The 12612-nt window shown below is 37.8% G+C and overlaps 1 protein-coding gene across 8 annotated transcripts in view; it reads left to right on the top strand.

Moving 5' to 3' along the window:
- Window positions 1–12612, top strand: part of LOC125701850 (ephrin type-B receptor 5) — a 72405-nt gene that overhangs the window by 49002 nt on the left and 10791 nt on the right. For all 8 annotated transcript variants that reach the window (XR_007380379.1, XM_048964441.1, XM_048964434.1 and 5 more), the window contains 7 exons: window positions 3162–3286; window positions 4251–4413; window positions 5229–5343; window positions 7717–7772; window positions 7886–8005; window positions 8350–8597; window positions 9499–9714. Coding sequence is in view for 7 of the 8 variants with exons in the window: in XM_048964441.1 (XP_048820398.1) it covers window positions 3162–3286; window positions 4251–4413; window positions 5229–5343; window positions 7717–7772; window positions 7886–8005; window positions 8350–8597; window positions 9499–9714 (1043 nt within the window). In the remaining variant the exon portion in view is untranslated. The remainder of the gene's footprint in view (window positions 1–3161; window positions 3287–4250; window positions 4414–5228; window positions 5344–7716; window positions 7773–7885; window positions 8006–8349; window positions 8598–9498; window positions 9715–12612) is intronic.

The raw sequence follows: 12612 nt of genomic DNA, 5'->3' as shown, positions 1-12612 counted from the left end.
TCTTAGGAGTCTGGCTGCAAGTGGGTGGTCAGTTTTTGTTTACAGTGAAAGGCCTGGCTGGATAATTCATTTGGTAATTTCAGGCAAATCCTTTGACTTCTACCGAATATAGGCAGGTATTCTATTAATATCCTAAAGAATTCTCTTTCTTCCTGCTGCTCCTCAGCCTTCCTCATTCGATGTAATTTAAATGAACAGCTGCTTTCTCCTTCTGCCTAAAACACAAAGAGCAGAAAAATCTAAATTGGGAAAAGATGAGCTGTCTGAGTGAATAGACATACCAGAAATTTTGTTTCCATTGAATTAAAAGTGACAAAAGAAATACCCTTTAGTACTGATAGCTTCTGAATATTCTGCTTATTCATGCATTAGAGTTTTCTGACTTCCTTCATTTGCTGATGCAAAAAAACACTCCTTCCCACACTCTGACTCTTTATTAAAGATGTCATAAGGTGGTATTCTGTAATCTGTCCTGGCACAGTTCTACTTTTTTTTCTTTTTTGTTTTTTTTTCCATGCTATCTATTTGCTCTTCATCTTTGTCTCCAGAACACTGTTCATCTAAGGGTTTGCTTATCCCTTACAGTCTGATAACCTAATTGAAAGTATGGTAGGATCCTCTATTTACACAATCACATTTTATATATGATAGCATGATTATGATATTCCTAACCTTCAGTGACTGTGTTTTTAGAGTTAGAATAAGAAGGACTAGCATAGAGAAACTTTCTTTAATATTAGACTTAACTTTTTAAATAAGAATTAATCTTTTATAGCAAAAAACATTTGTAATATTTTTGGATAGTAATAATGTGATATAAAATGAGGCATTATGTGACTCTGAGGCAAGGCACCAGGAGGAAGAACTGTCCCAGAGGAGAGACAAGAGAAAAGGGAATTGCTGAAGTGATAAGGATGAATAGCTAAAGAAGTATCGGGATATGCAGGAGGATGTTAGGAGGCCATTCCAGATTGCATGAATTGCATGAAGAAAGGCTACTATTTAATTTTAACGTGATTATTCTTCTTCAGACAGGAGAGAGCCAGGCACAGAGTGAACACAGAACTTAAAAACCAATCATCATATTATTGGAAAAAAAAATAATAATCTAATTAAAATTTTAGTAATTATTTTAACAATATTTCTTCTCTGCCTCAGGGCAGAAGTCAGGCTTTCATTTTAGGGACACTGGAAAAACTCTCTGTGCTCAGCTGTAAACTGCCTATCTATTACTTCTTTTTCCTACAGTTTCCACTGTGGCATGAAATAATACTGAGTTGTATTATTGAGTTGTATTATTCAGAACTTACTCATTCTGAAACTTGTTGCATTCCTAGTCAGTAGAGAAAGAGAGAGAGCAGAGAGAAAGATGCAAATTTTGGAGCAAGTCCCTGCAGAGTTTTAAAAGCAACTGGAGTTTTTTAGCTGAATCCAGATATTAGGATAGCTAACACAGGACAAAGTGATGTGACCAGACTGCTTTGTACCTGTGGAAAGATGTCTAGCAGCCTTCTGCATCAGCTGTGTTAAGACCAGACGGACCTAGCAATATCAAAGAAGCACAGAAATGCAGAAATAAAAGCTGGAGAGGCTGAAGGCTTGTGTAGGAGGTTGGGTGAAAACGATAGTTATGGATAATACCACGAAATTTCAAAGGATCCGATAAAAGATTTTCAGGTGGAAATGAGGAAAAGGCTTAAATTCCAAGTATGATCTGAGTTTGTAAAGGCAAATGGATGAATCAGTCAGAAAAAATAAGAAAAATTTTCTTGAAGATGTTTGCTCTTTCAAAAAGAAATCTAAGTGCTGTATTTACCTAGCGGTTAGACTACTTAACATCTTTCATTAGGTGTTATGTGTGACACTTGTGCAAGAATTTTCCATACATTTGCTATTTTATAAATATTTTAATAAAAAACAGTCTTTTCAAACTTTCTGAAAACATGCAGGCCTCATATCTCACAATATGCTGTTTGCATTCAGTGAATAGTTAGTGGAGCTACAAAGTGCTTCACTGTATACATGAAAGAAGCTTTGAAACCAATGTTCTGTTACACAAATTGTTGAAGATCAGAATGCATACAAAGGAAAACATGCTCTTAGCACTTTGGTGGCACAAGAGGCAAGGTAGCATAGGTGTTTTCTTACAATAGCAAACTTTGAACTTTGTATTCCCTAATTTACTAACACTGGGAAAAGACCTCTGTCAGTAAGCTTCTGACAGCAAATACGAACTTATTTTACACCGATCCATTCACGTTTCACATCACCTTTTCATTTATATGAGGTGTTTCAAAGGAGAAATCTAGAAAACTCTTACTTGAAATGTGGGAAAGCTCTCTGGCTGTGTTTAATGTGTTGACCTTAGATAAGAGAGAAACTTGAATATAAAAATCTGAACTCAGAATGCTGGTCAGAAGTCCATTCAAACTGGACCACAGGGATACTGGGAGTCTTAAACACAACAGTTGTTTTGCTATCTGGATTACAGCTTTATTAAGGGCTGGTCTGAGATTTAGGAGCTACTCTGAACAGTAGGCTGCAGATGAGGCTATGAAAATGAGATGCTTTCATTCTCTATCATCTGCAACTGATCTGGGACCACTGAATGGAGGAATTCTTCAAAGTCTGTCCCTTAATTCATTTTTGTCCTCCAGTGTCAATCTTCTAGTTTGCAACAGTGATGTGGAAGTGAGAGAACTCTGTTATTTTGGGAGCTCATTGTTGGTATTTTGTTTTGGTTTTCCCCAGACAAAGAATTATACTGTAGGGGAGAAGCTTTAGAGAATAGTGTGCACTCCTTTTGCTCTTATCATATTGTATGTCCAAGCATGACCCTAGAGCAAGGAAGTACACTCTGTCAGTGTACTTTCATTTTGTGTGTAAAAATTTAAAGTTTGAAGCCCAAAATAATTTTAGCTACAGTATATATATTTTCAGAACTGCTGTGCATGATCAGTTAAATGTCTGTCCCAATTTTCAGTGACTATATCTCTACTCCCAGTAGAGTAGAATTGTACATGGTTTCTGGTTGTTTTACAAAGTAAAAAGGGAAATTAAGGAAGGGAGTGACCCAACCTTTTAATTTTTCATAACAAATATTCAACTATAGGACTTGGTTAATCTTTTCACTTTGCAGTCACTCTTCTCTTTTATTCCAGTGCCCTCCTCAATCCCTATGATGCATCAGGTGAGTCGTGCTACCAGTAGCATCACACTGTCTTGGCCTCAACCAGACCAGCCCAATGGGGTTATCCTGGATTACCAGCTACGGTACTTTGACAAGGTGAGAAGAGAGTGATGCAGTGCAGATTGCTGTATAGCTATTATGCAGAAGAGAATGGGGAAGTCTTCTGTCTGGAAGATTCACCCTTGGATCAGGTTGGATGAGGCTGAGAAAAATGATCCAATTATGAAGGAAGATCAAACTGTAGTAAGCATCAGAGTTATGCTTCATCTAACATCTGTCCATCTGCATTTCCCAGCTTGAAACCATCTAGAAATGATGTTAAAAAGGGAAAAGACGCTTGTAGCTAAGGTAAAAAACTGTGAGTGAAATAACTGAATAAATTTAGCATCATCTGATACAGGAAACAGTAGAAGAAGCTCAAGTTTCCAAGAGTCTATATTGGAAATGGACTCACTGCAACTGTCCTGTGTCTCCATTTATGCCTCAATGGACACCTCTAAGAAATTCTGGCAAAAAGAATGCTCTCTTTCATTTACTAGCTGGCAGATCCCAGTTACATGTTTATGTGCTGAAATGACAAGGTGACACATACAAAGTCATTCTCCATTCACTTCTTTCACAACTCCTAATCTTGAGGGGAAGAGGTCCATAGGGCTGTTTAGACAAGTTGCCATTCTCTATATTTGATCTCTTACTTAAATATGTGCAGAATCTGTAGGGCTACTGTTTCTTCTAGCAGCAAAGGGGCCTGCTGTTTGTAACAACCTGCCTGTTAGCTTCTTGGATATATTCTCACTCAGAATTCTCCAATGAGAATCACATGAGTCTAATAGAATATCCTGAGTTGGAAAAGATTCACAAGGGTCACTGAGAGCTTTGTGGGGAACCCAGGCATAAGGGAATGAAAAGTAGCCATGAGAAGTGACATTGATGTTGGGGGGCTCTGTAACAAATTAAAAAAATATTACACCCACATGGAAACTATCATTCCTTGATATGAAGAGCCAGCCATATTGACAGAAGTCTCACTTTTTTTTTTTTTGTTCACTGACATTCACAGGCAGAAGATGAGGATAATTCATTTACTTTGACTAGTGAAACTAACATGGCCACTATATTAAATCTGAGTCCAGGCAAGATCTATGTCTTCCAAGTACGAGCTAGAACAGCAGTAGGTTATGGCCCATACAGTGGAAAGATGTATTTCCAGACTTTAACGGGAGGTAAGTGCTACCATTTTGTATTCACATCTGCACATGCCTATCTTTTATTTGTGTGTCACTCTTTTAATTAGCTTATCCTCTGGAGAATGCTATAAGACACTGCTACTCAACTTGTATATTGCAATTTGCATATGCAGATTGTTTTCACTCTGAGAAAATTCATGTTGTCAGAGCATGTTGTTTACACTCCCTTAGCTTTGACTACCTTCCTATTATCCATTCCTACTCCTTGATTTCATATACCTTTCAGCAGGAGCAGTGTGTGTCAATAGAACTCTCCTTAGGAGCATAGCACAATATGCAGTTGTTTGGTCTTCACTTGTGACAGGGCATCTTATTTCTGAATGCTCTGTGAAAGTCTTAAGACAAGTGGGACAAAGGACATATACTCAGAACCTTACCTTCTAGCAGTATTACCATCCACTCGTGCAGAGAATAATGTACTGCATTGTGATGCCCTTTACTCTTGATCAAAGGTACATGTGTCTACAAGCTAAAATAATAGTATGAAATGGGATCAAAGCCCAGGTTTAGAGCCAGCCAATGCTTAAATGGCTTAAATGTTGGTGAACTAGGAAAAGGAAGAATGAACTGGGAGGGAGTACTGGCTTTCAAAAATAGGAAGGAAAGCACTGGAGCAGCAAGGCTGAAGGGGTGAAAGGATAACTGAGGCAAGCATTTGCTAAATGATCAGGGTTAGCCTGGGAGGCAGAAGGCTGATAGGAATAGAATTATGGCTGAAATCTAGATGAACAGATGGGAAACTCTAATTGTACTTGTTCTGTACATTTGCATGTGTGTGTATTCTTTTCTAGGAGAGCACTCGGAGATGGCACAGGACCGACTGCCACTTATTGTGGGCTCAGCACTTGGTGGTCTAGCTTTCTTGGTAATTGCTGCCATTGCCATTCTTGCCATCATCTTCAAGAGGTGAATTCTTTGACTTGCTTATGTCCCAGTGCCTGCACCCTAGACAGCGAAACTTTCTTACCCCTGCTATGTAACACAATCCCCAGAGCAGCTGCCTGATCTACAGTTAGCTGTAGCCAGTTTGCTGAAGGATAAAAGCTATACATTCCAGATCATTCCACGGAACGCAGATTCATAAAACATAGGGTAAAAAAGCAAATATCACTTTCAATTTTGGAAAAGAAAAAATGTTAACTCAATGTAGAGATAGTCTGATATGGTAAAAGAGCAGGGCAGGAGTCTTAGAAAGGAAGAAAAGTGAGGGTCGCTGGAAGAGCTCTGTAGAGGTATAAAAGTAAACAGTGGAGGAGGGCTAAAGAAAAAAACAGTCATCACCTGCTCCTTCAATGTAAGGGTTTGAACTTAATTCCCTAGACTGTCAGTAATGAATTCATGGATCTTTTCTCCACTCTGCCACTGAACAAAATGAACTTTTTAACTTTCTTTGTTGAATTATAGAACTATATAAATCTATTTTTAGGAAGTGACACCTAGTTTTAGCTCTTTTTTGTTGTTGTTGTTGTTCTCTTTTTTTATTTATTTAATTTGTTTTCTTCATCAGTGTGTATTCACTTTTAATATTTTTATTTCTGCAAAGAAAAGAATGAAATATTGTTATATTTACAGTGTTGTCTCCTTTTGTAGATTTGAACTCTTAAAATACAATTTCTTATTACAGATGGAAATCTGACGTTATATGTGCAAGTCAATAAAGGGTATATTTAAAAAAAAAAAAAAATCCAAACCCAGAGTAAATTAATATTACCAAATCTGAGTAGGGGAAAGATTTTTTTTTTTTTTTTTTTTTTTGTAAATGTAAACATGTAAAAAGAAATGTCATGAAAATAGATACATTTACACATGAAGAATCATGTAGTAGTGGCTCAGAGAAAGTGAAGAAATAACATGGCTATTTTTAATTTGTCCTTGATAAGGAAAATGAATTTGATGATATAGGAAACCCACATGAAAATCTTTAAAAGGCCAAATATACATGGAGACAAATACAGTAATTTTAAGTTAGTTTTGCAAATTTTGATACATCTTGTCCTGCTAATACACAGTACATAAAATATTAATATGTCAAATGACCTATAAAAAATCTGAATGCTGACCTGACTTTCACATCCAATAACAGAGTTAGAATTTGTAGGTATGAGTCCCCAGTGAAGCCATTTTTTCCCCCAACAGAAAGAACAGACTTTGAAGAAGGAAATATCTCTGGTTTTGGAATCTTAGCAGAATTTTAAGAAATAAGCTTCATAAATATGAATAATCCACATTTCCTGTTAGAATGATAGAACGATAGTAAAGGAAAGTAATATTATGTTTCACAAAGCTCTGACTTCAGATGTCAGATAGATAGGTGTCAGAATCAGATAGGTCTTGTGTTAAAACAACAAAGTCGATGAGTTGATAAGGCTTCTTGTATATAGCAGTGATTCTATAGGAAACACAGATTTGATTTACAATCTAGTATAATTAATATGATTTAGAAAAGGTAGTAAACTACTATGTACATCTTCAGGGGGAAATAAAACTATAACCATTGCTGGGATGCAAAGAACGTTACTGGAAAAATGGAAAATATTAAGATCAAACCAATAACTGGGTTATACTTGAAAAACAACTAGATTATGTGATAAAAATGGCTTCAATAAAACACATTTGAAATGATATTGAAATCTGAGAAGCACCTATGCTGAGAATAACCTATGCATACTGGAATTTGGATTCCTATTTGCAATAAGTATTACAGTAAAAGACTGTTTTAAGCTGCACATATGGAGAGCACATAATGGAACAGATGCCCATCCATCTTTTTCTTTGTGATTGTTTTTCGGTACCATACTGAAAGAGCAGTCAAAGTACGTGCTGTTAAAGGAGAAGTATGAGAAACAAACAATGGAATTTATATACATCAATCATTTGTAATTTGAGTAGATTGCTCTTAGAATGTCTTTGAATGTTTTTTTCACAGGAGATGGACTAGACTGTTATTGAAAATAATAATTTGTTGTAATTGAATAAAATTAAAATGTAAATTAACAAGGATACAAAGAAAACTTCCAAGACAGTAAAGTTAAAATGCAATTTTCTTTTTGAGTAGACTGCTGGATTCCATCTCATTTCTCATGTCTAAAGTGGGGTTGCACACAGTAGTGTAAAAACTACTAAGTAGAGAACAAGTTAGGTTACCAAGATATCTGCAGGATCTTAACAGTATCATATATACCTAAATTCAAGGACTCAAGTCTTTCACTGAGAAGCTTACCGCAATATATGGAGCAGACTTCTGCATGTTTTGACTTTCCTTTCCTTTATGTCCTGCAGTAAGAGACAAGAGACACCATACACAGACCGCCTGCAGCAGTATATCAGTACACGAGGTAAGTGTTCTTAAGCAGCAAATGACAAAGACGTATCTCTTCAGGACTCAGTAGAACCCATTTTCCTCAGGGGCGGATTCTGGTGATGTTTTGGACTGTCTCCTCCACTGCAGGACTTGGAGTGAAGTATTACATTGATCCTTCCACGTATGAAGATCCCAACGAAGCTATTCGGGAGTTTGCCAAGGAGATTGATGTGTCCTTCATCAAAATTGAGGAAGTCATTGGATCAGGTAGTATGAGAAGCTTTGGAATTTGAACTTTCTTGTCGTAACTTAGCACACTAGTGGCCTGAAGTGGACCAAATACTGACACATCAAGTCTCTCTCTCTCCAAACCAAGTTTAAAGCACCCTTTGAAGATTCATTTGACTTCCTCATATGACTCTGAACAAGTAGTCCCCAACCTGACTGAATTCAGAGCCTTCATCAAGAACTTTACCTTGACCTAAATGGTCTTAAGTAACGTTGTTTCCAAGCAGTTTCAGAGATCTTCCATATAGGAATGTTTGAATGCACCTGACTAAACACTTTTCTGTGTTTCCTTACTTGAAGTGTGTTTCATCCCTTCCTAACAGGAGAATTTGGAGAGGTGTGCTTTGGGCGCCTAAAACACCCAGGGAAACGTGAATACACAGTAGCTATTAAAACCCTGAAGTCAGGTTATACTGATGAACAGCGTCGAGAGTTCCTGAGTGAGGCCAGCATCATGGGGCAATTTGAGCATCCCAATGTCATCCACCTGGAGGGTGTGGTCACCAAAAGCCGACCAGTCATGATTGTCACAGAGTTCATGGAGAATGGATCGCTGGATTCCTTCCTCAGGGTACCATAACTGGAATCTCCCACAGCTGTTACCTCTTAGTCTTCTACATGCCATTCTCAGACCTGATAATTGCCTATCCTTCCTCTTCCCCTTGTCTCCACAAGTCCTCGATAGCCCTCTGTGCGCAATATGAGTATGTGCAATAGGAATAACAAGCAAATCAGGCTGTCAGTTTTTAAAGCCCATATTACAAAAGTTCACCTATCATCTATGCATTGTTTTAGACCTCTCAAACTCAACAATATGAAATTATTCCCTTTATACATGGCCTTTCACTTACTATGGACATATTCTAAATTTGCCTTTTAAATAATGCTGTTCAGAGTTAATTCCACTGAATGTTTTCAAGTAACTTCCAATAATTAAATTTGTTATTATTTTTGGACTCAAGAATCTCCAGTGTTTTTTTCCAATAATTAAATAAAAATACAGATATTTCTGTACTACAGATGCTTTACTACTTTCTTCATTGATGCAGATTATAATTCAACCCAGCCACTTCAGCAGGTGCATTTTGAAAAGCATGGGAAACCATTGTATAGAATTGAATAGAACTCATTGTAAAAATCTCAGAACATTAAGAGTGGATTTTATGTTTCCCTTCACTTAGACATCTTAGTAGTTAATGGGAGAGTAGACATAGGATGCTAAAGGAGGATACAACCACAATATGAGATTTATCTTCAGAAGTACATCATCAAAGTCTGACTTCATTTGAGATTCAGCCCTTTAGGCCCAGTTTCCTTTATTATTTGCTGTTCATGAGGCCTTAGAGTTCAGCTGAAATTAAGATGTTTTCTAACTTCATAAATCTACCTTATTAACTTTCTCTTTGATAGTCTTCCCTATAGGCTATATTTCCTGTGGTCATAAAAGCCTGTGTTTGCCTCTTCTCTTGCAGCAGAAGGAGGGACAGTTCAGTGTGTTACAGCTGGTGGGAATGCTACGAGGGATTGCAGCAGGCATGCGCTACCTTTCAGACATGAACTATGTGCATCGTGATCTCGCAGCACGTAACATCTTAGTCAATAGTAACCTTGTATGCAAGGTCTCAGACTTTGGTTTGTCCCGCTTTCTTGAAGATGATGCTTCAAATCCCACTTACACTGGAGCTCTGGTGAGTTACCACTGTGGAGTGATTTACTGCAGTGCTACCCACTATAAATTTGTTCTCTGTGCACCCTTTTTAGCCCATCTTGAAACCTGTGTGACCAGTCGGGTGAGGGTGAAGCCTCTACCTTGCAAGCTGTCTATTTCAAACAAAGAAAGAATGATAACTTGAGTATCTGATTCCCTCTGCCATGTGAAATTGAGTCTAAGTGAAGTTCTTTGTGGGATGATGGGGAATAGGACAAAAAGAAGACAGGCTTCGTAAATTAGCATAGATGCTATCTTTTCTTTTACATGGGCTTCTTATAGGAAATTAAAAGAACTGAAGGTAAGATTGAAGACTGTACTACTACATTTGAGGAAAGAATAATTTTTTTCCTGTAGAAAAGATAATCAGCCTAAATTTGAACTTACTACCAATCATCAAATGAACTTATTGCCAATAATGTTCTGATGCCTTTTATACCTTCCACAAAAGTGGTGTGATTTTAAGAGATGTATTGAAACTACCATTTAACATGCAAGGAATAAAGAATTCTGTCACTGAAAGGGGAGATAAGTTTTAGATACACGTATTCTGAAGAACCAACACACCTGAATCGTATTTCGTCTGCCAGGTTGTAACTGCGTGTCAGAGAGTTTAAGATGGAAAGAAGAGAGATTTAATGATAGTCACTTAGTGTATCCGTCATTGGAGTTGCAGGTTGAGATAGTTCATGTTGTGAGTTATGGTCATACAGGATCCTCTCTTAAGTGGTATTGAGGTGACCATCTGCAGATCGAACCCTGTTTCAAATTTGTTGCCTCCCGAGGAGTCAGATGAGGGATGTCACTAAAGTAATGAAAAGTTTATTACAACTATTACCAACTCCTCTCTTTCATGTGGGAACCAATGATGTTGCCTTAGGAAGTTTCAGGTAATCAAAATGGATGATTACTAGAGAATTCAGGTGCTTAGGTAGTGTTTTCTTCTGTCCTCCTGTTGACATAGAAGGATATTGAAAGAAACAGACAAGTACAGGACAACGTCTAGCTCCAACACTTCTGGCAATGATTTCTTTGCCAGAAATCTTTTTTGTAACCACTAGGAATGCTGTGGATAAGGCAAGGAATGACACAGTTAATGAGAGTGTTTACCTTGGTCCAGGGAGCGCTGAGGGCCTGGGAGTCTATCTAAAATGCCTGTACATCAATGCATGTATTATGAGAAGCAAACAGGAGGAACCCAAAACTTCAGTCTGTTCTCAGATCTGTGACGGTATTGTTAATAATGGGACTTGGTGCCCCAGCTGGAGTGCTGGGATAGAGGACTATAGTCTGTCTAGGAGAGATGGGCAGGGCAGACATGGTGGATGAGCTGCAGTATACAAAAGGGAGATATTTAATTGTACAGTCCTTTCAGTTAGGAATAACCTGCTTGAGTGCCTCTGGGTAAAAGGATTAGGGGTATGTGCAACAAAGCAGACGCTGTCATAGATTTCTATCATAGTTCACGCAGCCAGAATGGCTGATTAGTTATTTAATAGACAATTAAGGGAAATCTCTGAATTGGTAGTCCCTGTACTTTTGGGAGATTCTAACTTCTCTGATATTAACAGGGAACATCATACTGTAGTGGCAAGTAAGTCTGGGAAATTACTGAAGTATGTCAAAGATAACTTCTTGTCACAGATACTTAGTTTACTAACCAGGAAAGGTATGTTCCTATACTTGTTCATGAGTACAGAGGGCATCATGGAAGATGAGACTGTTGCTGACTGTCTTAGCCATAGTGGTCATGAAATGTTTTAATTTAACATTTTTAATGAAATAAGAAAAATGGTCAGCAAAGTTGTCATTCTTGATTTTAGAAGAGCAAACTTAAATACTCAGGGAGTTAGCAGAATTCCCTGTGAATCTTCCTCTAAGATTTACCTCTGGGGGTCTACAAGAACTGATTACTTTTTAAAGAACCCCTTTTAAAAGCACAGAAGCAGGCAAATCCACTGTGTCGTAAATCAAGTAAGCAGGGCAGAAGATCAGCTTGGCTGAATAAGGAACTCTTCTTGGAATTCAAGTAGAAAAAGGAAGCAGCATGATCTCTCTAGGCAAGGTCAGGCCATACAGGAAGACTGGCTGGAGAGCAGTGCTGCAAGAAGGGATGTGGGGAAGCTGGCTGTTATGTTCAGTATGAGCCAGCAATGTACCCTGGCAGCTAAGAAGACAAAACGTGTTCTGGGATGCTTTAAACACAGCATAGCTGGCCAGTCAAAAGAGGTAATTATCCTATCACATACAGCATTGGTCCAAATTCTCTTGGAATACTGCATGCAGTTCCGAGTTACACAGTTTAAAAAGGATGTTAAGATACTTGAATGCATCCAGAGGATTGCAAGAAAGCTGGTTAAAACTTTGGGAAGCATGTCCTCTGAGGAGTCGGTGAGAGTACTTGATTTGTCTAGTTTGGAGAAAAGGAGGCTTAAAGGGATTTTTTGTTGCTCTTTACAATTTCCTGAGTACAATTAGTAGAGAGTTGCTCATCTTTTATCCCATTTCTTTTAACAGGACACATGGCAATAGCTCAGAGCTGTTTGTGAAGGTTCAGACTAGACCATAGGAGAAATTTCCAGTTAGTCACTGGAACAGTGATTGATATCTTGTGAGTCTCTCTTTTTAAGAGGCATTTGGATAATGTAGTTGGACTCAGTCATTGTAACTCCCTTCCAGCTGAACTATTCTGTTCAACTATTCTATTCTATTCTGCATGGCTTTCAATTTCGAAATTGTTGAGACTTTTAGGAGGATTTGACTGTCTGCTACCTCTTAAATGCTGCACAGAAGAGCTATAAAACTTAAATTCCATTATGTTAAGGATTTGTAGCAGCAAGGGGACATGAGTCTATGTTGTTTGTTTTTTTGTTTTGTT

This window comes from Lagopus muta, chromosome 1 (genome assembly GCF_023343835.1).
Source record: "Lagopus muta isolate bLagMut1 chromosome 1, bLagMut1 primary, whole genome shotgun sequence".
In the NCBI taxonomy this organism is placed as follows: Eukaryota; Metazoa; Chordata; class Aves; order Galliformes; family Phasianidae; genus Lagopus; species Lagopus muta.
This window is presented reverse-complemented; position numbering and strand designations above follow the sequence as displayed.